At 38.2% G+C, this 25,323-nt stretch overlaps 1 protein-coding gene across 4 annotated transcripts in view; it reads right to left on the bottom strand.

The window, feature by feature from the left end:
- DNM3 (dynamin 3) overlaps positions 1–25,323 on the bottom strand; it is a gene marked incomplete at its 5' end in the record, with an annotated part of 185,864 nt that overhangs the window by 132,162 nt on the left and 28,379 nt on the right. For 3 of the 4 annotated variants that reach the window (XM_084291313.1, XM_084291312.1, XM_084291311.1), the window contains 8 exons: positions 4,656–4,685; positions 6,309–6,357; positions 9,996–10,066; positions 13,702–13,788; positions 17,464–17,602; positions 19,449–19,516; positions 20,567–20,702; positions 24,207–24,349. In XM_084291313.1, coding sequence (XP_084147439.1) covers positions 4,656–4,685; positions 6,309–6,357; positions 9,996–10,066; positions 13,702–13,788; positions 17,464–17,602; positions 19,449–19,516; positions 20,567–20,702; positions 24,207–24,349 — 723 coding nt within the window. The remainder of the gene's footprint in view (positions 1–4,655; positions 4,686–6,308; positions 6,358–9,995; positions 10,067–13,701; positions 13,789–17,463; positions 17,603–19,448; positions 19,517–20,566; positions 20,703–24,206; positions 24,350–25,323) is intronic. The other variant, XM_084291314.1, reaches the window with a different exon arrangement.

Raw genomic sequence — 25,323 nt, 5'->3', positions numbered from 1 at the left:
TTCTGAGCTGAACTACACTAATGCAGCCTCATGGAAGAAATTTTAGGAAAAATCCAGGAGATTAAGGTTCTCCAACAACCTGAACTTAGGCTCACAACAAGGTGAGCTGTATTTGTGCAGCAGAATAAATACTTTACAACTTCACAGCAAATGCACAAAGGTGGTGCTTATCCCCACGTGGCAAAGAAACTCAGATAAGATGAGATAACAGAGGACACTGTTGAATCATGCTGCCTGCAATTTAAGAGGCTGTGTTGCTTCCAATAAAGAGCATATCGCATACAAGAAGCACACTTTTCAGTATTGTGCTGGCCTTGGCTGCCTGGTTTGGATGCAAATCTTTAAGAAGGTAAATGACTTAAAGACAGGTGCCACAGTGGGGATAAAGAGGTGGTTTCCAGAAGCAAACTAGTGAGAAACACCTAAGTAGCAGGCTCAAGACCCTTACTGATGAATGCTTCAAAGGGATGAGTAGTACTCCGCATATGCCAGTGAAGACTTTCCCTCATCATTACGACAGGCTTTGCAGAACATTAACAAAGTCAATTTTTCCTCCATTTAAAAAGAAGAACATTTGCATTAGAGGAATCAGCACAGGCTAAGCTAAAGTTTTGAAATCTAAACTATACAAGCCGTTTAAGAAGTAATAAAGCTTTTTGTACTGCCTTTCTGAAGTAGGGACTACCTCGATAACTCCAGAAGACTTTCCTGCTCCAGTCCAACACATCTCCCCATGGATGCCTAACCATCACTGGGTGTGGACAGAAACAAGCTGACTTGCTGATACAAACATTGGTCACTGTCTTGTAAAGAAGGAATTTGCCAGTTATTTCCTCAAAAATCCTGCGTGTTGAGGATTAGATCCAGCTGTCATTCCCCCACAGCACAGCATGACGAGCAGTATAAAGCAGTATCTTGGGGACATTTTTTCATGTGTAAATTGCTAGAACTGCTTATCTATATACCTCTCTGGAAAAATAGGGCACTGCCTGCTCTAAGATATCCTGAACACTACAACAAATCATAATCATACACAATACTTGGAAGCAGTTCCAGGCAACACCATGGGAGAGAAGGCAATCTTGGTGTCCCGTAATGTCCAAAGAGTAGCAATGAGACTTCAAGTTCTTTTTACTGAATTGTTCACATTTCCCAAGCAGTTTTTTTTCCCCAACAACAAACAGCTACACTTTAAAAATAGTCAGTATCAGTGTTGGGGTCAAGGGAGAACAAAATGTCAGATCATGGTGTAAATGCAAAACAGTGACCTTAAGCAACAGCTTTACTTTCCAGAAGAACTGAATAGCACCTTACATTCCATCCAATTTCTCAAAAGATAACCCAAGATGTGTTTAAGAAATAAATGTCCTTCCATAGACAGACAGCAACAAGGATTTTTAAAGAGCTTTTTTGAAGTAAAATCCTCTGATTATGTTTTTTTTTGTTTGTTTGTTTTTAAACTATCCTGTTAGATATGTCGTACAGTACTCAGAAGGTGGCATTTTTCATTATTGTTTTCACTAGTTCATTTTCTGGTTGGTTTGGATTTAAGAGATCCATTTCAGTATCTTCTATCATATTTCTAAGTGTCACTCTGCACAAACCGGATATTAGTGACACGATTTATGTACCTCAGGAAGGTGAAAAATGTGAGTATTGCCAGAAGCTAGTGAAGACAATATTCTGACCGGTAGTTGGACTCCATGCACAGGATGAACAAGAGATGACACAGTTCCTTCCTTCAGGGTCCTGATATCTAATCTGGGTGTCTGAAAAATGAAACTTCGAGGGTACAAAAGCACATGAACAAGCCAGAAGGAAGTCATTTTCTGATAGTTCCGCTGCACAAAACTGAAATCTGTTGTTCTTATTCTCCACTATTTCATGGATAAACAGGAAAGCAGGACTTGATATAAGTACATTTTATGTGTTGCTGTATGACTTACTAATGCCATTAAACCAAAGAAGATATTTGTGAAAGAAATACATTAAAGACTCAGTAAGCATTCCACTTCTTTCAAAGAAGTATTTGAACGATGATTTAAGGAAAGACAAGCAAAATTGGCTGAGCAGAGAGAAATACAAGTGTAAAAATTATGAGACTGGCTACTTCAGCAACCCCACAACACGTAGCATTTTGTTGAATTAACATAACTCTCCATTGAAGTTACGTTATGTAACCTCATTGAAATACTCGTGAACACACAACACAAGAGAATAAAAAGGAACAACAGATTAGAGGAGAAGCCTAATACAGCATTTCACCGTAATTTGCTAAATAACAGAATATAAATGGATCAGATTATGCATCTTGTCTGTGTTCAGCATCAAAACAGATCTTGAAGTGACATTGCTTCCCTGGAAGATACATCACATAACTTCAAGATAATGGCAGTGGCCAAGTCCACACCTCTACTTTAACGTAAAATTAAGTCTTTACCAAAGCAAAACACTCAGCAGTGAAAAAATGAAATATGCTTGCAAACGTAGTTAAATAAAGACTGAGGTGATGAAGTCAATCATCAAGGAATGATAACCTAAAAAACAAGTATCAGTAAAGGTCATTTAGAACAGCAATATTTTTCTAGTCCTGAATATATGAAAATTCAACAGCAGCATTTCTCATGCTAGGATATTTCAAAGTTAGCATCATGTTGTCATCCACAGGCACCACCTTTAGAATCTTTTACAGAAACATTGGCATTTCTTAACAGAACAGCCTTGTAATGTTTTTTTGACACCCTCACTAAGTGTGGCACAAATTTCCACTTCCACCTACTTGCTCTAAAAGATTCTGAAAACTCTTTTGTTCCTTAGTCATGCAAGGTAAACTGATTTAAGTGTATCTGAAGACAGGAAGCAGCAAACTATGTTAATGAAGCAGGATTAATTAAAAAGAAAAAAGAAAAAAAAAGGTGCCGCTAGAGAAAAAGTTACTTATTAGCACAATAGCTGAGGCCAACTGATGGGGTCTGAACCCTACCTGTGTTCAGAGGAAATTAACCAGATTGTGGATGCAACGTTGTAATGGAGACAAAACCTTCGTACCCAAATCTCCAAATCAAATCGCTTGGTCAGTGACATTAAACTCATAGTTCAGAATAAGCACCTTCTCCAATTGCAGGGGCTACTTCAAGCACAGCAGTAGATTTTACCACAGAATTAGAAACACAAAACAGAGTTTTATATAAATGACACATAAACCTCTATAATTGGAGTAATCTGCATTCTTGCAAATTGTGGTATTGACTGGGCACATGGATCGTGACACCTTTGTTTTCAAAGGTTTATCAAGAACGGGAGTTTTAAACAAAACCTAATCTCAACATACATAATACAACAGTTAGGAGTAGGTCAGCCTTCAGGATCCAGATCTTGCTAGCGTGCTGCATAAAACCAAGCATTACATTGATTATTTCAAGCAAATTAGAAGACAGACTAACCTGTGGCTTAAAAAGAAACTTTGTGGAGTCAGGTCAAAACCTCAGGCGGTAGCAAAGGAAAGACAAAGAGAGGCCAAAGATTGAGCATGAGAGGATAAATTAGTAGTAGGGGAAAAAGGAGCAAAAACATGTTAAGAGGAATTGGCATCACACTTCTTCCAAAAATACAACGAGCTCACCTTATTTCTGAGATACACACAAACAGGTAATAGTTATCTGCACCATTCCAGTTCAAAGCAAATCACAAAATGAAAATTAATGTGATTGCAAACGAGCACCTCATAATTTTGGGAAAACAAGGATCTCGAGATTTAATTCAGCTGCTGTTAGAATCAGTGCTGCCTAATCCTTTTTCCTTTACTGAACCTAAGTTTGGTTCAGGTCTGTTTGAAATGTTAACTAATATAATTTGATAATATGGCAAAAAAATGGAAAAATGGATACGTTTTCAGCAAAGATATTAACAAATAATGCACAAAATAAAGATTTACTTCTTACACCTAACCATCACTGAACCAGGAGTAATCTGTTACAAAATTAACTGCTGTTTAGACAATTAATTCTAATTAGTAATATTAAATGCATTCACATTTATTTACTCATGAGCTGGAAGGGTTAGAAAGGAGTCTGTCCATGATATATTGATCCTCCTTGTGCTATGAGAAGAATGCTAAAAAGACTTCAGGTATTTCTAAGTTTATTAATAAATTCACTACTTTTTCTATCAGAGGCAATTCCCTTGTATAAACAAAACACCAAGAACAGTACCTGTACCCATAAACATGTTCATTTAAGCAAAAGCTGAAGTTTCATTTTGGTTACCAAAAACTGTAATTTGCCCACCTTTCCAAAAAAATGTTTACTATAAACAAAGGCACTTACATCAGATAAATACTGCTTTCCAGTTATATAATAAACACCAATTAGTCGTTTTAGTTTGAGAAACTTGGTCAGTTATAAACATATTAATTTTATCCAAAGTTTTCTATAACATTTTAAGTTATATTTGTTCATAGTTGTAACAGCAGGTTAGTAGCAGTTAAGTGATGAACTGCAATTATACTTTGTTGAGGAAGGGTTACAAACAAAACAGCTTCACATTAAGTAGTTTAGTAGCAAGTATTAAACAAACCAATGAGTTAAAGACAAACTTTGCCCTCTGAGAAGCTAAATGAAAAAGCAACAATAAAGCTTACAGAACTTAGCTCGTACAATTTGCCTTGAAGGCGGTAGATTGGTTCCCTGAAATAGCAAATTGCAAAAGTAAAGTTTTATTTCAGAAACATTTTCTCATTCTTTTCAACTCCAAACAATTAACTTACAAACATCTGTTTATTATCCTTAAATAAAAGGTTCAGCAAAGCCCTTATATCAATAAGTATTCGAGTTGCAACATATAATTTAAAACTCCACGCTTCTCCTCCACTTCTTTAGAGAAGAAACATTCACTTAATTAAAAAACCATTCATTTTATATGTGTATTTTTGAAGAGTCAGATAACTGGTCGATTTTCCTTTTAAGGGACACTCCGAAGTGATGACAGTTGTTGTGTTTGACACATGTTCCGGCACAGCTAGATAAGAAGGAAGTCTCTCCTCAGATGGGAGAGACAAGTCTTTGAAGCCATTTCAGTGTTTAGACCTTTCAACTTTTTTTCGTTTTAGCCCAAACCATGTATTACATCAAAAATGCCACTCATGCTCGCCAGACTCTGGGGGATCATCATATTCAAGTTAATGAGATTACTGTGACTAACATCTTAAAAAATAACTAGCAATTTCTGGGTGGGAGGAATAGGTTGGGTTTCCAAGCCCAAAAACATGACTGAGTTTTCAAAAAGTGCTAGAACTCTGATCTAAAACAGCACAGTAGGAGATTTTCTGAAATCACAAGCTTAACACTTAATGCTCATATTTGAAAACCTTAACTTTTCACATTACTCACGAAATCATCAGGAAGACATTCAATGTGGGTAACTCATTATAAAAAAGTTTTTTTTTCCCCACTATTTTTTTTTATATCCCTTTAAAATGCGTGCTATTTCCATAATATTTTTTTCCAGTTTAAGACTTTGCAAAACCCTCAAATTGAGCAGAAATCCTCAAAGCTGTAGCATTTTCATTTATTTTTTTTTAATTTCATATTAAAAAAAGGATTGATCCTTTGAAGTACCAAGCACCCCGGCCTGCACAAAAGCAAAGAATGAAGCAAGGCTCAGGAGCACTTAGCACCTTGCAGAATCAATCCCATATCATTATGGAATCAAAAGAAATAACCAACTGATTTTATTAATGAATCTCAGTGAAAATGGCAATTAATTTCAGACCAACAATCAGTTATTTTTTGTTTCCTTTGAGAGAGGACAATGGTACACAGTCAACATCTTCGTGGGGCCAACTGAAAGCTTTCAAAAGACGTAAAAGCAAAAATGCTTTTGCGTGCTGAATTGCCCCTTCGTTGCTACTAAGCTGTGAACATGTGAGAACTAGTAAAAATAACTGTATGACAAAGCACACACAAGCAAGTACTCACCAGTGGTTTGGATTCTGAAATTCACAAGTTCGCAGTTAATGAAAAAATACATTTGTGTGTAACATGAAAGATTTGATGTGTTAAATGGCATGGGAGGGGAGGCACCAAACAGCAGTGCAAACAGTAGCGAGTTTTTAAACAATAAATGATGATAACAATGAAAGTCAGGTGGCTCTGAAAACTTCAGTAAAAAGGAGATGATGATGCATTTTATATATGCTTCAAGCAGAAAAGATAAATTATGGATGTACAAAAAATAAACGCAGCCAAGAAAACCAGACAGCTGGGATTAACTTGCACATGCCATTATCCATTCTCTGTTAAGGTGCCTACCTGATTTCCCACTGCACTTTTGTTAACCTGACTGCTTCTTTGTTGGGCACTAAGGAAAGCAGAGGAAAAAAGTTATACTGAAGAAACTCAACAACTAAACCAGTTCCTGAGCAGCAGATTTTAGTAGTAATAGTTCCTTATGATTCCAGCACAGAAAGCGAGTGTAACAAAGATACACAATAAAATCATTGCATATAGGTGCATTTTACAACTACTTTTCTTACTTAACGTACTTACTCTTGCATGGACATTTGCCTGCTTAGCACAGAAGAGATACGCACACCTGACAGCTCCTACTAATCATCTCCTTTTGCAACAACATCCTACTTACATCGGTAAAGGTTACTAAAAGCACAGGGAAATTATGGCTCATGGGGGGTAACTTTGGAAACATTAGCCTCTATAAATATTAGAAAAGAGGTGAAAAGTGAGACATTTCTGTTATTTAGAGCAGTACAACAAAATCCTCCCCTGCTGGAAGCTTCTTAATAGCCTTGTCATGACAGTTTGTTTTGAATATTATTCTAATATTTATATGCACTGTGAGGGTGTAAATATAGCCAATGGATGAAGCTGTCATAAAGTTGGTTCAAAAAGCTGGAACTTTGTAAGAGCAGAGCACATTCAAAATTAAAACATTTTAAAAATATTTTCCTCAGTGTTTGAACTCTGGTAATGTCAACTTCTGAAACAAAACACACTCCTGTCTCAAACACACAAGTTGCCATTAATTCTAAAAAGCTCTGTGTTATGCGGCTTCTAAGTATTAGGCTATACAATTACAATATCGCTGGAAAGAGGGAAAAAGTGTTCAAGCAGCAGGCTTTGCTACACAACTACCAGAGCAGCAACCGGTGACAGCAAGTTTTCTTTGGATTAGATTATACCATTTCAGCAGGCATTAATTAACTGACGAAAGAGCATACGTATTAGATCATCTACAAACACTCCTCTGAAAGAGTAAGAAAGAAAGATGTGCTTGGATCACAGCCTACAGGCCCAAGGCTGAAACTACTTTGTACACAGCTGTTGATCCAAAGAATTGCTGGGGCACCAAACTCATCTCTGTCCCAACTCTGATCGTGCCTTTAGGGCCATAATCTATCAAACTGGCAGTCTACATGTTGTCAGGGAGAAGATCCGCAACCATGTTTATTCCATGTGCCTATTTACTGGGCTTAGCTCTCAATCACCCAGATACTTCTGACCAAATGACAGCGCACGTCTCCAGTACATCATCTGAATTGCATAAATTTGGGTCCATAAATTACAATTAAATAACCTGCATACAGAAAATACAGCACTAATCCCTCACCAATTCTCATCTGTTGTTCGAGAAGCACATATAATATGGCTTTACAAAACCTAATTGCCATTCTTTGGGTGTTCTTTTTATTCTCCCCCCACTTCACTGCCTTAGGGAGGCTAATTAAATAGACAACTAACATCATACTAAAAAAAACCCACATCTTTTAGCAATAGCCCAGCAACTGGTTCTTTATTTACTGTTCTAAATACCAATTACCCTTCACGTAGATTGAATCACGTAGCTGTGTTTGAGTTACACCAACTGGAAACAAACCCAATCCCAACATTTTACCACTCATTCTGCTAAATGTGACAAGTATTAATGTTCTTAAGATTTCACCCAAAAGAAATAAAATCAAATCATAAGTACACAAAGCTGTTCTAAACATTGGCTTTCTTAAATCTTTCTGAAGTACTGTACCTGCCTTAGGCCCCGCAATGCTTCAAGGTGAATTGAAATACCTTGTGCTCATTCTTATGAACAAGATTCACAGGACTTACACTTATAAAACACGGCAGTCACAGGAGACAGCTGTCTAGGAGACTCAGCAAACCAAAGAAAACACTAAGGAATCTGAGGAAGCTACAGTTTGGGATGTTTGGATACTGCAGAAGCCCGTATGCTACCCAGATTTATTTCTTTTTCAAATTATAACTTTACTGCTACAACAACACTATGATTACAGGCTAAAATCTGTATTTTCTACTGTTTAGCTCATAAATAAGTTTTACACTTAAAATTGTTCTCAGTTAATCAAGCTTTCTCTCCCAGTGGATCACAAGTCAACAAAAAACACTTGCCTAGCCATCAATTTCAACCCCTGGAAAGACTTGCTTAGACTTAGAGTTATTAGTGAACCTCAGGGGAAGGCCATTTGTTACCTGCTTACACCTCTTGCACAGGGGCTGGGGATTTCCACATGTCTACTGGCAGAAGAGGAAGAAGCTTTCCCAAGAAACTGAACTTGGACATTTTAACTCCTTGGAAAAGGTGCAGCACTGAGAACCACAGACTGAACTACAGGCTCAAGCAACAGCATCTCTGAAGGTTTTATTTCCAGGGGAGAGACATACTGAAATAGCTCCAGATGTACCTGGCACTCCACAGTCCAAGGCTATAAAACATGGGAGGCTCCAACTTGACACAAGGAAATATCTTTTCATAGCAAGGAGAGACAGGCATCAGAACGGGCTGTACAGAGTAGCTGGTAAATCTCTGTTTTTGGAACTTTTCAGGATCTGATTGGACAAAGCCCCAAGCAAACTTGTCTGAACTTAAACATCACCCCTCCCCTGAGCAGGAGGTTGGACCAGTGACTTCCCAAGGTCACAACACCCACCATGAATACATATGAAGTGTTTTTAGCAGGCTTTTTCCTGTCAGGAAAGGATGAAAAGAAGTAAATAGCAGGCAGGTTGTTGTCTTGACCTCTAGAAGGCCAGCTACCATTCCTACATCCTGCCTTTTGTCAAGAGAACTGATAGAGATATCCAGGACCTGCAAACAATATTAGAGAAAGTTGTTCAAACCAAACACAATCAGTGCTTGGCTTTGCCTTTCTTTTCCCTTCTCAGCATATTAATTTTGTGTCTTAAACCTTCAAGTCATACTGTCAAAGATGTAGGCCTTCGTTTACAGCGCTAACTAGACTAGCCCAGAACATAACAATCACTCCAGTGCCAAACTTTGTTGCCAACACCACACATCGATGAAACCTGTTATGATTCCAAATGCTCTTATGGCAAATGAATACGACTGAAGAAACATTTATTCTTCAAACTGTGCCGGCACCTTTATCATTTTGACTGGTGTCAAAGTGCTGGTATGAAGTTCCTGAGGAACAAAACTGCTGGAAGCTGGGCAGGACATTATGGAGAATATTCTCATAGTCTTTTCAATCAAGCGAGGACATCATCAAACCGGGCCCTGGAGGCTATTCTGTTACTATTACCTTCTAGAGCCAAACAGCAGGCACACTTCAAATTCAGTGACATCTATTACTCTGAATAAAACTGTTTCACATGGAATCACAGCTCCCAAAATACGTATTAGCAACAATACAGCAATACCACCAATAACACATATTTCAGTGGTCCTTAAACAGTTACAGCAAGGGCATCAGCTCTAAAGCTGCCTCCTGAGACTGATGTGATCCCAGGCCAAGATATAAGCTTCAGTGAACCCAGGCTTGTGAACAAGGGTAAAGAATCCCCAGCAAGCGTAACAGAGTTTAGCACTACACATACGGAGAAAAAGCACGGTTCTGCATATTTGGGACTTTGTAACTTGCATCTCCACTGTCACACCCAAGACTTCTGTTTTGAACTTAGTAAAAAAGCTCTGACAGCATCTTTATACCAAAGTATCCATATACATACTTTGCAAAGCCAATGAAGTCTTCATGGTTGGTGTTGATGTAAGAAACCTGAATATCAATCAGCAGCAGCACCTATTAGGGGAGACAAGAGACCAAAACAGAATGGGTGACGTGGAAGAGTGAGACTGAGGAAAAGGAAGGCAGAAAAGAACAAAACTTTGAGTTTTCTGCATTATTAAATATTCCTTTCATAATTGTTCACGCCCAAAGCAACAATATTTTCTAAATCCCACCACTTCTGTTTGTATGCTTGTTTAATTAACTAGACTACAGAAGAGCTTAGCCCCTTCCCCACATTTTTTTCACTATTCTGGCCTTTGTCCACTTCATTAAGATCACCTATACCTGATCAGAAAGAGTTTAATAATATGCAACATTTCTGTCATTTAAGCAAAATCCTGTCTACTGGTACCATTGCAGCCAAGCCAGCAAAGAAACAAACTAAGCTAAAATCAGGAGGCCATCATTTCCTTTAGGTACTACATAAAAAAGTGGTATGTAAGCTAGCCCTGTCCCAGAAAACTTACAGTCCAGGTACTAAGCAGGCAGTCTGGTGCACACACCAGGCTCGAGAGATGGGCTAGTCAATGAAATAACAGAATGAATGGTTTGCGAAAGAGAAATGTTTCAACTTACTACTTGCTGATCCTTCTAGATCCCAGAGACAGAATTTAAATCAAACTTTATAATTTAACCAGGTAAAGAACTTGCTAAGACATTAGAGAAGACCCACTCCCCACCCCTGCTCAGCTTCTTGAACATACAGGAGACTGAAGGAAGCCATGATTTGACTTTCCCCCATCTTTCCATTTTCCATTTATCAGCAGGGAGCAAGGAAAAAAGCTATTGCCACCACCACAGCCACCAAATTTCTTACAAAATCTTGCTGAATGACGTAAAAGAAGAAGCCTTTTATTATCTTCTTCCCACTCCTATCCAAAGCTTCATAACCAAAACTAATAACATCAAATTGTATAATTACCCAATCCACTATCCATACTGATGCCCCTGAGGCATCAACTTATCAGTAAACACTATTGTCAGACTGTGATAGTAAGAACACTTGGATGGATAAACCTCAGTGACAATAAAGTATGAATTTTACTTTTATAAAACATTGAAATAACAATTACTTTATTGGAATACAAGGCTCTCCTTACCTAACAATAAAATCCCACCAAGTAGTTTCCAATATGAAGCCCAAACTTCTACATGCTTATTGTGCCATATCAAAGCATCCCACTACTGTGGTTTTGAACAAGACCTAAACTCTAAGACAGTAACTTCACTTGGATCTGTCCCTTCAGCATTTAGTCTCCTCCAAGTGTCCGGTTATTTCTGCACAACTCCACAAACACAGCATCACTCCCAAATTCTTCACCACTTCCAAATTCTATTTAGTCTCATGCACGGCAGAAGATAGCAGGGATTTGGGTTTAGCTCTAACCTCCAAAAATATCCTCACTAGCATTTTGATTTATTAAGGGTAACTGTTAACAGCATAAATAATGATGTGACTATGTGACAATAACCTATTTGACCAATTTTTGGCATTTACAGAAAGGGGGTATTTTGTACTTTGTTCTGGGAAATTGCCAGGTATGCGCACACAATGAAGAACAGAAAAATAAGAAATAAAATTTTAAGTAATTTGTATCTTCTTCCAAATTTTGAAATAACTGGATGTGCTAACTAGAACTCTCTGCAAGCACAAGCCCAGCAAATAAGTTTTTCAAGATGATTTTTAAAGACTCCATGCACAGAACAGTTTAAGGGAAATGAAGTAGGATATGCTGCACAGCTCACTAACTAGCGAGCCAGGAGACCAGAACTGCTAAGGAGCCTCTCTTTCCCAAATACTATTGTTGTCACAATCTTTACTCCCTAGACAATAATTCCCATTTCCACTCCCAGTGGATTTTCTCACATGTAGTCTAAGCTTTACAGTTTCCTGGATTTGGAGTGCTCAGCTGCATGATCAATGTCTTAGAAACATTTCTCCAAAATGTATTTATTTATTCTTAACTTCAAGGAAAATTACAGTCAGAAAAGCTGTACGTCCATGAACCTGGAAAGGTGCTGATGAACAAACTCTTGAAACTCTGAGTTTAAAATACCACAGTCAGAAGTTATCAGCTTTATAGCAGTCCCTCTGTCCTTTAGAGGGGTTATGGGAGAAGACTTCTTGTTGCTAATTTTAGAATCCAAAGGAGGGATTACTTTTTAATCTTCAGATTTGAGACACTGCTTTTCAAGGTACAAAATAGCCCTCAGGAGTCAGTTCCAGTGGTTCTAAGCACCTTAAGCCTGCCAACATGGTCAGAGGCAGCAGGGCCACGTTGCTCAGTTCAGCCTATGTGCTTTTGCTACTGTTCAGCAACACAGAACTTCAGCAGCAATGCTTGCCTGAACTCACACATCCTCTACGTGGCTTGCCACTCCTGCAAGAGTTCTAGTGCAATTGCTTGTTGGCCTCACTGTGATTAGAGCATGGGATCAGTCTCTTAAAAAAGCCTGAAAGCAAAGCATTAAAAAGGGCTTGATATTTCTGTGTGCATTTGTTGGATCATGAGTCATTTCCCCACAAACAGCTGTTATAGCACAGCTAAGACGATGGCCTGCTGTGGCACAGGAATGATCACTAAACCAATGCTGCCACTGGGGCCTGGTATCCTTAAGTCATGTCTTGAGCTGACTGGATACAAGGTACCATCATCTGGAGGCAACGTGCCCAGTTGTGTAATGCTGTTTCTGAGCCATCAGGCCCTGGTATAAAGAGGCAAGTTGCATTAGCCTGAATGTAACTCTGGAGCTGGGCCGCGTCCAGCCAGTTCATGGAACGAGCAGGAGAAACGAGCTCTTTCTGCCCATGGCCCGACTCACAACCACAGGCACTGAGACAAAAGCATCTCCCTTTCATCTTCGGCATTCTTAATGCTTAATGGGGGAAAAAAAAAGGAAGAGGAAATGAGAAGAAACTCAGAACAATTGGAGAAACATGTCTTGGTTCTATGTAGATACTGAAGAGAAAACAGGATCAGAGCTTGCCTGCAGATGCCAACTGTCCTGAATTAAGCTATGATATTGATTAACTGACTCACCTTTTTCATTTTACAGTAATTCCCAGAGCTTTATGCCTGGAGTTTCACCAAGAGGGACAGAAGAACTACAGTCATTGTGTTAAAATAAAGCAAGCAGATAAATTTTTCTTTCATCTTTCATTACTTGCCTGTGTAAGGAACATGCTCACTTCCAAGAAGCGCACAAGAAGCACAGTAGGGTGCAAGATGATGATGAACATGTGACAGAGTACTCAGATCCCCACCGTAAATTATAGGAATGCAAGGCTTACTCTAAATTACATTGTTTAGCTGTCACTAAGAATCAGGACATCAGCCTCCTTCCTGGGTCACAGTCTCTACAGGCATTGACAGGGAGAGGATGATTGATACTGGCTCTGTACTGCCAGCACCTCTCCTTGCTACCTCCATGCCCTCTTAAAGGCCAATTAAGATTTTCTATAGCAATTAGGATTTTCTAGTCTCCTCTGTCAAACCTCAGTGGTAGAAGAGCAATTTCGCCCCCGTTCCCAAGTGTAGCCTGCTGCTGCAGAAATCTTTCATTATCTTACTTTACTTTATATGTAATACCTTTCTTCCTCCAAACATTTCCCTGAACATTTCCTTAAATGTTGTATATGCTCTCACCTGATCCTTCGTCTTCTCCTCTCTTTCACGAATATAGCCAGCAACAATTCTTTCTGTTTCCTCACACAGCCTTGGATATGTTGCCAGCTGAAAAGCAAAAATAATACAAATTTACAGCTGCAGGGTGGCTTCAGTAGAATACAAACAGAGAAACCTCCACTTCTCTCTCTGCAGGAAAGGCATTATAAATTCTTGGGCTAACTATTAAATAGACTAAAAAGCAAGCCTTACTTGCTATTAATGGTGATTTTCTAGAGAAACTGGAGGGACCTAAACCCTTACATTGTTTCTGCACTTTTGTTCCACAACACATTGAGAAAAGGACATTTGGGACATAATCGTTTGGAATAAAAGCAACTGCAACATTGAAATCTTAATACTTTCAGCTCTTTTATCCAAATACAATGCAACTCTCTCTTAAATATAAAGAGAAAAGACAGGATTTAATCCACAAATGTATACCAAGAATAGCACACTGCTAAGAGAGCAAAATATCAACACAGAAAGAAAGCAATCACGTAAAACTAAAAGAAAACCATCTTTAAACACTGTAATTACAAGGCGTGGATGAATCAAGGTGTGACAAAAAACATCCAGATGCTGTATCTAATTATTATGAATTTTTGGGGGGGAAAGATGTGTATTCCAGCTTTTGGTTTGTGTCAACTGTTATTACATTAGGAAAAAAAAAAAAAAAACATGGAATTGAATACCTGATAGACCATCTGTTGTATCTAGAACTGTGTTGTCACCCAGCCCTAAGGCTCATTAACAATGGCAACTTAAACTATTGATCTATTTTGAAGTCATTGTTTAGAATTAAAGCTTCAGGTGATGAAAAAAGAGGGAAGAGATCAGTCTCTTCAATAACAATAAGAAGTGCCTATACTACAAACCCCCATGTAGAAGTGCATATAGACATGTACGCATATCTACACATTGTACTTAGAAAGGAAGAGAGCTACGTGTACAGAATCTGCATATTTCAATCTACTTTAAATCGTTAACAACTACTTATCATTGATCTTCACTACCTAATCTAAATGGTCTCTTTCCATTACAGGGATAAAAAACGAGTTGGAGAAATGAGCTGAGTAACAGATCTTTCTAAAAATTCACAATTAAAAAGAATTTATTTTCCCAGGGTGGGTTCCCATTACTAAAGACGAATTATTTGTAAACAGTGAGAACTATAAAATAAATTTTAATATCATAAAATGATTTGATAATAACTGTAATTGTAGTATCATAGAACACAAAATCATACATTTGTAAATATTACAAATCATATATAAAAAATATTTAGATGCAACGATGCAACACAACTTGTCACAATCTAAGCAATCCCACTCAGAAGTAGCTGAAGGCTCCAAATGCAGATCTGGGATAAGAGGTTAGGAAGGGCTGACAGTCTCACAGCACTGCCTTTCACCTTAGCTTGTCATGTCCCTTGAATACACCCTGCAATCGACACAAAGCTCCAGGGAAACTAATGGGAAGGCATCGCATAAAAGTTCTTTTCCTAAATATATATTATATAAATAATATATAAATATATATATATATATATATATATATATATGTAAATTATATATATATAAACACACACATTCTAAAGCAACGTGCATAAAAGAGCACTGTAACAAAGCCTCAACAGCTAAAGCACAAGTCATCAACCATTCCAACACAAGGATTTACCTGACATTTTACCTGACTGCCTAAAAAACTTTGAGAGAAGAGCTTCCCATGCTGTGCTACCTTATTCCTTGTTTATTATGACAAAATAGACAACAAGATATTAACAAGTTTTTAACTGGTTAGTACATTCATTTCTACATCTCTAAGTTGTTCACTTATCCCACTTAGCTACTCCAACTTAGATATTCATAGTGGCTGCAGTATTACCAATAAATTGCATGCTGGAATAGTCCGGAAGACAAATTAAACAAAAGAAAAAAAAAAAAGCGAAACAGAAGCTGGTATACAACACTTAAACACTAAGCACACTCTAAAAATAATGCTATGCTGCGAGCGTGCTTACTCAAGAGCAAGTGAGCAGGGAACAATTTATACCAAAAACCAGTTTATCAGCCTTGTGGTGAAATGTCTTAATGCCTCTCTCTTGTGTGTCTAACTCCAGAGCAGTACTCTTAATAATTTTCAAGTTTCTAGCTCTTTGAAGGCTCCACCTTGTGGCAACATCTTTGCATATCAATAACAGCACTTTAAAACATCAGTAAAATGTAAGGGTAAGCTTAACCGATAGCACTGGGAAAAGACTCATCGCAATTAATTCAAGTGATATATCTTTCAAATTTGAAAAAAAAAAAAAAAAAAAAAAAAAAACAACAGATCAAAATTTTGTGATGAATTCAATTCCCTATGGTCTCTGCCAAAAGATGATCATCCTTTCCTGTTTTAAGAAATAGCTCGTTTATCTCCTGAGTGATATAGAGCTGCATTATTCAGAGGAATGTAAAGATTATGGCAGGATATTTCTCAACAACTTCAGCATATCAGCGCTCATACCCCAGACCTGCTCCTGGACTTGCTACAAATAGGGTGCCCTGCATTCTGACAAGGTGAGAAAGACAAATGAACAAGAGGTGAAACAAATAAAAGTAGCCAGTTCGGTAAGAAATCTACAAGAGTCAACACTACCTAAAATATAACAGAGCAAAAGGAGAAAAGATAACTGACAGCCAACTGCTAATTGCCAATGTTCCAGGCAAGTAAGTAATATTCACAGATAACATCTTTCCTATGAAAAGGAAATGTATCTGGGGGGAAAATACCATGTGTCCCTCTCCACATCAGTGAAGTACTCTCAACTGATGTCTGATCATTGCATTCACTCAGCTTCACATTAATACCTGACATGCTTCCTTAGTCCCACCAGAGCAGGGGAAAGTTTGAGGTTTTATTTTCAGACTACAGAACAACTTACGCATACACTTCAGGAAAAACATTCCCAAACACTCATACTAACACTACGTTTAATTTTGATTAACCAATTTGATAAGCCATTTCTATTGTAGGATAACAACTTTAATAGATGCATGCAATTTTCATATCAGGAAGCTCAATACTCAGCAGTGCTTTTCACATAAAGGTTTGACATTTCTGTGCAGCAGCAAGCTCATTTGTCAACACTAATACAAGGATGTACAAATACAAGGGAAATGAAGTCTACCTAGCATTTTACTTCTAACTTCTTGACAGCTGGACATCGTGAGTGTTGGGGTTGTTTATGAGAAAAGCCCAGGAGATTTTATGACTCCCTGATTTTGCAAAGAGGTACCACTCAATACAGAATGAGTATTTCTTCCTCCTTGATAGACCTCTCAACACAGATGAGGCCTTTGTTCTAGAAAAGTTTCACTGTTTCTTCTTCTTATAAGCATTAAGAACAAAAATTTTCTAAGTACAATTTCTTTTTTCCTGATTTACATATGAGCAGAGTTGCTGCCTACATTCCATTTGCAGCACCCATGAAAACATAATTATAAAGTGGAAGCCAGAGGGCAACTGCTGACTCAACAAGACTCCCATCAGATGTACATACTCAAAACACAGGACTCAAAAAGAGAACATTTTCAGCATTATTTTGTTTTTGAGTATTGCAGAAGTTGAAACTATTTAGTTTTACTCTGTAAATAAACTAGCTCAAATCTCTTAAAACACCCTAGAATGCAAGGCACACTTTGTGTTAGCTACTATAATCATGCTCTACTTACGTTGCCAGATCTATTTGCAAGTTACCTTTTTAGTGCATTTCTTGACCGTGTTGATTAACTCTTGCATCACCAGATCCACGCTTTTTAAGCAAGGTCCTTTCAGCTTGACAATCTGTTTTTTAACAATAGCTTCAAATGCCATATCTGGAGTAAACAAACCTGTTCTGTGGACATGAAAGAATATGTGAGGTAGTAATACATCCTGCAAGGTTTTTTTTTAACCTAGTTGCTCATCTACATTTTCAGAAGCTTAGAGCTGAATTATGATGATATCCCTATACAGTCTTCTGTAGAACTAAATTTGCTTCTTTCTCTTTAAAAATGGAAGTGTAGTTGTGTAGTAAGAATATAGAAGTTGAAACATGCCCTACTCTAGTACTGCAAAAAACTTGACTGCAAAAACTCTAGAAAGTATTGGAATAATATGGTGAAGCCTCTTAAGCAGCTCCCCAAACCTTAGAGGTGAATGGCAGCACTCCATGTACAACCACTTGCAGAGTAAGCCAGTAAGAATCCTATAGTTGCATTTCACTCTGCACTCACAACAGTAAATATGGTTCTGTTACCCGGAGTCATACGTGGAGAATTTCAGTTTGCCACTGCACCGTATGTGAACTTATATAAACAAGCATCTCACAGAAACAGTTTTAAACAAACAGCCCTTACTTCTCTTTCAAACACTGCTTGCAAAGATCTAGCTTGACAGATCATAAGTTTTATAAAAAAGCAAACTTTAAAAACATGCCCAGAACTAATAGCTTGCCACCACAAATTGCTCATCTAGACCTTGCCACCAATAAAACTGAAAAAGTTCAAATACTGTACCACAACTGCTGGAATCATCTATTTGAGAATTTAAGAATTTAAAACACATATTATGGAAGCTGGCTGTAAGCCCACTGCAACATGATCTTAGATCACAACAACATTGTAACGGCTAGCAGGTAACAACAGTTGCATATGAATTCAATTTCGCTATCCCCAAGAAGAAAACACTTCGTCTTAGGAGTTTGTGTGCATGTTTTATGTAAGCTTCTTTGTGAATCTAACATCTTGTATCCTACCTAAGAAACAGCAAAGGCCTACCCCAGTATTTCAAGAAGTTAAACAAGAAAAGGAGGACAAATATGTCCACTCCCCTGGGACAAAAACTGCAGAGACAAAACTTCTCCAGAAGAAAGAGAACCTGTCAAAGAGCCCCTATATTTTCATATTGCCAACATTGACAACTCCTTGAACAAGTTTTCATAATGAGACTGAAATTCCAGAAGATGCTGCCTGCCACAGTCCTGTCCATTTAAATGGATTTCTCATTGAAATGCAAGATAGCTCACCATCGTGCCTGGCCTTTAAACTTGTGCTTTCATCATGTGCTTTATAGAGGTTTCTGACTTGTCCAAAACTGCATTACTTCATAACTTTGTCTTTTTCTTAGAAGAACAAAGTTCTCCTCACAAACTAGACTCACAAATTCCTCAAGCGAGCCACTGCATCAGCATTCCCCAAACCACGATCATTATAATGAAAGAATAGTTTCCATAAATGTTTTGTTCTCCTGCAGTGATGTCCACCATGCATCAGAAAGTTCATATAGGAGTTGCATCTGATATTGAATTAACTGGGTAGGGCGATTAAAAATTAGCAGAAAAAGGGGCAGCTAAGAACTTCTCTGTGTATGCATGGTTACAATCAGTTACACCAATTCCAACAGCCTTCATGCAGTGGAAATCCTATGTTATATTGGAAATTAAAAAAAAGAAGTCATTGATTTTCTCTGTAAAATACTTTTTCAAGATTTCCAGGTAAATTAAACCTCTTCAGGCAAACCAGCTGATCAGCCCAAAATAGGTACCTGAAAAACAGAAGTGTGAAGGAGTGGAAGAAAAAAGTCAGCTGTTGGGAGCAGTGCCTTAGTAATGTAGTCTAGCAATCAGTAGCCAGTGTCTCCACAGGTTAAAGAAACCAAACCCTCTGCAACACGATCAGGCTTGAAAACATGGGAGCACTTGCCTGATACCATGTATGTTCTTGATGGCATAACTTATTTCTCTCCGCAGTTCTTTCTCATTGAACTCCATCTAGAAGAACAAAAGCATTTGAGATTATATGAGGTGAAGTTCTGAAATAAAATAGGAAACATTACTTCTCCCTATATAACTGGAAGACAAGCAAGTTCAACTAACATACTGTTAATTTCTAATTACACTAAAGGCGTAAGTATTTTAAAATGTATTAACACTAAGGCTACAGACAACAATAAGGAGTGTTGGAAATTATTCACCCTTTTGGGTGAATCTTTTGGGATGTTTTTGCAGAGCATTCCAAAAAGAAACATGGAGTTGCTGGAGTAAGCCAGAAACATCATTTAGAGGATGCAACATTCTTTTTTTTTTTTTTTAAAAATAGGTGGAAGGAAGCCTATAAAAAGTGTCAAAGAATGCAGACTAGAAATACAGTGGGTTCACGGTGAGGGGAAAATGAAGTCACTGCAGTGAAAGAAAAGGTAAAAGAACATATAACAAGTCCATAAAAAACAGTTTACTTGTTCACAGACTACAAAACCACAGTTTTTTTCTGATATTCTGAGGATGGGTAAGCAAGAAGAGATGTATCAAGAGGAAAAATGTCATCTCTGAACACCGTATTTGCTTCTGCTTCACTTCCCCTCCCCTTCCCACTATGGAAAGGTGGGACTGAAAGCTGGCTTTGTCTTATGTTCCAAAAACAGGAAGTAGAAAAGCCAGAAAATAGTTATTTTCTATTACTCTAGTTTTAACAGGTACTAGCTATTTGAACAGAGCAACCTGAATTTGCCACCCATAGCTTTTTCTTTGCCCCCCCTCCCCCCCCAACCAGAACAACAATGCCATTTGTGATTAAAAAATAAAAAAGCATGGAAAGTAGTAAGAACTATGAGTTTCATCATATTTTAACTACTGTATTTCAGAATCCTCAGCATCTCTCAGTACCCACAACTAGAAATGAAGCTAAATGTCTCAATCATCACTTGATGTAATTTCTTTTACAGTTAAAATCAAGTTCTTCCGAACAAACTTTGTCTTTGCTTTACTATGAACACAGGAATACATAAATAAAACTCAAAGAACACCACTAAGATGGATAAATACCTTCACTAGTTCAAAAGGGAAACGTTCATGGAAAATACGATTAATTTTGGCACCTCCTGAAAGTTCTAGCGTATCGACCTGATCTCCTGATCCTTCGATTCTTTTTTCAAAGTCCACTGAAAACTGTTGTACCATCCTACATTTCAAAGGGAGGAGAAAAAAGATACACTTCAGCACATCAACTATCAACCGTTACTTCAGTACTATGCAAGTATTATTGACTTAAAACACATTTAGGAATTTACAAGAGTATTTACAAGAGTTCATCCAGCTAAGTTGCCAATGCAGGTTGCTATACTTCTCTTTGCAAATCCGTTCCACCATACACTTACATCATTCTCTCTCACAGGACATAGCTCAGTATATACTATTTTCTTTCTTCATAGATTTTTTTTATTTTTTTTTAAATACTGCTTATGAAACTGTATATTAAAGTCAGCAACACATACAGCAGCATACCAGGCTACATCCTTGTTTCGCTAATGATCACAAAATCATAAATGCATCTTCTATTACATACATGCTATTCTATTTTATTCAGACAAGAAAAAGTGATGGCAGTCTTTGTAGTAGGATAAGCAAATACAAGTCTCAATATTTAAGCTATAATACTTGTACTGTATGAATCGAAAAGCACTCATACTTAAATGTCATTATAGGAACAGAAGAGTTCAATGGGGCAGACCACCACAAGGAAAAAACTCCAATCTTATAGCAAGAGTTACCATCTGTGGAGAGGTCACTTCTCCACAATGACCCTTTGATCTTTCTAACGTCTTTCAAAAAGACACAGTCCAACAGCATGATGTGTATCAAGCCATTAAGCTGATCCAGTGCTGGCAGATCTTACAGTGGCAGCCAAGTTACTTAACTTCCCCATGCCAAACAACTTGCCCAGGAGCCAGTACTAACAAGCCAACACATTAGCTATCAGTACCACAGACTGCAGTTTACTCAGTTGTGCTTAGATTTCTACATCAGAAGCACTTAGACATACATACATGTATGAGAATTCCTCCAGTTATGGAATAACCAGGGAGAGATTTTTTTTATTATTATTATTTTAAAAGTAAGCACAAGCATCTGGCCTAACATTTGAAGCAATGGATTCAGCCAAAAAGTAACAGTGCACATCATCTTTCTCAAACCTCAGATACCTATGCAGCCTGGGCTAACAAAAATTATAGAAACAGTGCAAGCATAGAGCCCCCCGAATCAATTTTTGAAAAGGACTGCAGAAAATTAGGATTATCTTATAGGGGAGAATCATAGAATATCCTGAGATGGAGGGTACAACAAAGGTCATCAAATTCAACTCTTGGTTCCACATAGGATCACCCCAAAATCAGACCCTATTTCTTAGAGCTTTGTCCAAATGCTTCTTGAACTCCAGCAGGCTTGGTGCTGTGACCACTGCCCTAGGGGCCTGTTCCAGTGCCCGACCATCCTCTTCAGCAAAGAACCTTTTCATAATACCCAGCCTGATCCTCCCTTGTCCCAGCTCCATGCTGTTCCCTCGGGACCTGTCGCTGTCCCCAGAGAGCAGAGCTCAGCGCCTGCCCCTCAGCTCCGCTCATGAGGAAGCTGCAGGCCGCCATGAGGCCTCCCCTCAGCCTGCTCTGAACAAACCACATTACCTCAGCTGCTCCTCAGACATCTTGCCTTCCAGTCCCTTCACCACCTTTTTTTTTAACTCTTTTGGAGGTTCTCTAATAGTTTTGTGTTCTTTTTGTACTGTGGAGCCCAAAACAACACACAGTGCTCGAGGTGAGGCTGCACCAGTGCAGAGCAGGAAAATCCCTTCCCTCGTCTGGCTGGCAGTGCTGGGCCTGAGGCACCCCCTGGTGTGGCTGCCCCTCCCGGCTGCCAGGCCTCTCTACCCACAACAAAGTCAACAATTCCTCACAATTTAATATCATAGAATAAATAAGGTTGGAAAGGACCTCCACGATCATTTCATCCAACCACCCCCTACCACCAATGTCACCCACTAAACCATGTCCCCAAGCAGCACATCATCCAACCTTTCCTTAAACACCCCCAGGGACGGTGACTCCACCACCTCCCTGGGCAACCTGCTCCAAAGACTGCTCTTTCTGAGAAGAAATTCCTCAGGATTTCCAACCTCAACTTCCTCTGGTGCAACTTGAGGCCATTCCCTCTTGTCCTATCATCTACAAACTTACTCAAAACACTTTCAAGTCCTACATTCAAGTTATTTAAGAAAACATTAAAGAGAACTGGCCCTAAAATGGAGCCCTGGGGAACCCCACTAGTGACCAGCTTCCAGCCTGATGTAACCCCAGTTACTATAATCCGTTGAGCCCAACCCATCAGCCAATTGTTCACCCATCGTATTATGTTTTTACCTAGCTGGAGATTTTATCCAGAAGAATATTGCAAGAAACGGTATCAAAAGCTTTACTGAAATCCAAAAAGATTACATCTAATGGCTTCTCTTGGTCAACTAGATGGGTGATGTTTTCATGAAAGGAAATTTGCTTGTAAACAGGGTAAGTGCAGGTAGTTTATTTTCTTATATGTATTATGGAACTTGTTATTGAGAATCAGAGGGAAGTTTCTAGCTGTGTTACTTTCCACAGACCAAATGAAAAGCAAGGAAAATTCTTACTGACAGAAGTTAATTTCTGCTATAGCACCTACTAAAATGAAGGTATTAGAAAAGCAGGATAATTTAGGCTAAAATGGATTTTTTTTTTTTTCCTTTAGGCAGTGTTACAATAGTAGAACAACCCTAAGATGCCAGCAGCACTTAACAAGTCATAAAGTCAAATGTTTTTCTAGCAGCTAAATGACCAAATATACAGGTTGAAAAAAACAAAACTGTGTTGTACTCTCCTAGAGGAGTCCTAGGTTATATCCTCAGGTTTTTCTTTCAACCAGAACATCTGAAGTAAAGTTACAAGGGACAGACTTAGGTCTATGTTTTCAGACCCAGCTGTTACAAAAACAAGGACTAAATCGAAGTCTCCAACTGGCTCAGGAAAGCCTCATTAGTTCAGGTGACCATTTTCCACTTATAATTAAGGAATGGATTCTGTCCAAAACTCACACATTTTCACAAGCCAATGCTATTACCATCTAAACCAGAGAACCCAGTGATTAATATCAGCTCCTGCAGGAAGGAGCTCTGTAACATAGGCACACATCCTGTGGATCACTACCAACAACTAATTTTCATCTTGCTATCTTCGAATTCTTATGGATGGCCAAGTTTCCAGATCAGAAAAAGAAGCATTCCTTATTCTCTTTTCAAGCACCTCATCTTACAGATTTCTAACCATCTCCTCCCTTTGACTAAGGTCATCTTTATGACAGGCTGAAGTGTCCATACAATCAGAAGCAGTTTCTTACCTTCAATCATATATGTCGCCCATCTTTGTATCTTTTCCTGTCCTGGTTTCTCTCTTTCTATGACTGCTAATATTAATTTAGTGAAAACCTTGCTGGAAGTGGTTAAGTGTTCTGGAATACCACACACAAAATTCTTTAGAATTCACATACAGAATTTTTAGCCATATCCTAAACTTAAAATAACGTAAGTCCATTAGGGAAAAAAAATGCAAAGCAAAACAAACCTACAGACAGTGGAAAAACAGATGAAAGACTAGACACTCACTGCAACAAGGCTTTCGTTTTTCTGGTTGGATCTTCTGGTCTGAAGTTTTTGTATACTTCTACTTCATGTTCTATAGAAAGCAGCTGGCTCTGGAGTTTGCTCCTGAAGGCAGGCAGGGTATCCCGAATATGATTGGTAAGTTGCTAAAAAGCAAATAAAAGTCCTTTTATGTTGTTAATAAAGATGAAAGCAAGGGCACAGCCATTTCCTTCTAACTGCCAAGCACATCAACTGTAACCTGTGCTAGTTTACCAGTGTAATTCCTTTTGATCTTTGAAACAGTGGAGACAGTTAAAGAACATCACAACACCCCTTTCACATACACACTATCTGGAGGCTTGAGAAACTTCTTGACCTTCTCATTCACTGAGCCCTGTTACAACATACTTGTTTAGCTACACACTAAAGAGTTACTTTAATTTGAAACAACCCCAATCATAATAACTCAGCATTCTGATGCCACATCTATTTTGTTGATTTTCCTAATTAAGTTTTGCAATTCCCTATACACTTGTTAAGCATGATGACTCCTTTACAGCAGCAAAGCAGTGTAGGACAAGGAATAGATTCTGAGCATCCACAACCCTTTGAGAACAGTGACAGAAGGAAATACAGACATACAGAGTACCCACTCAGCACTCTCACACTACTTAGAAAAGTCACTTTCACATCATTTCTACTTCCTTCTATGAAGAACACTAAGGAGAAGAGATTTTGTCCTCATATTAATGATTATAGCACTTTAAAAAAAGTTAAACTTAATTTTTGGCCAAAGAAGGTTCTATGACTGAAGAATAATGGTCTTCATTTGTGAAACCATACCTAAAAATATTAGAAAATAAACTGAAGGACAGTAAAAAAAGTCTTATCAAAGCTGTAAAGGTTTAACATATCCCAGTTACTCTTGCAGATATATGCTGTAATGTCTTTAGACAGCACTATCAACTACCTGTACCATAAGTTTCTCGTGCATTATATCCATTCCTTGACTGAAACAACAATGGACTATGTTGCAAACCCTCTTCTCAATCCCAATCACACAGTCTATAAATAAATAATGCAAATACCAAAGTACGTAAACTCAAAACAAAAGTTGTTCAGCAGACCTGAAAGGCAC

The sequence above is a fragment of the Netta rufina genome (assembly GCF_964035555.1).
Source record: "Netta rufina genome assembly, chromosome: 8".
Taxonomy (NCBI): Eukaryota; Metazoa; Chordata; class Aves; order Anseriformes; family Anatidae; genus Netta; species Netta rufina.
This window is presented reverse-complemented; position numbering and strand designations above follow the sequence as displayed.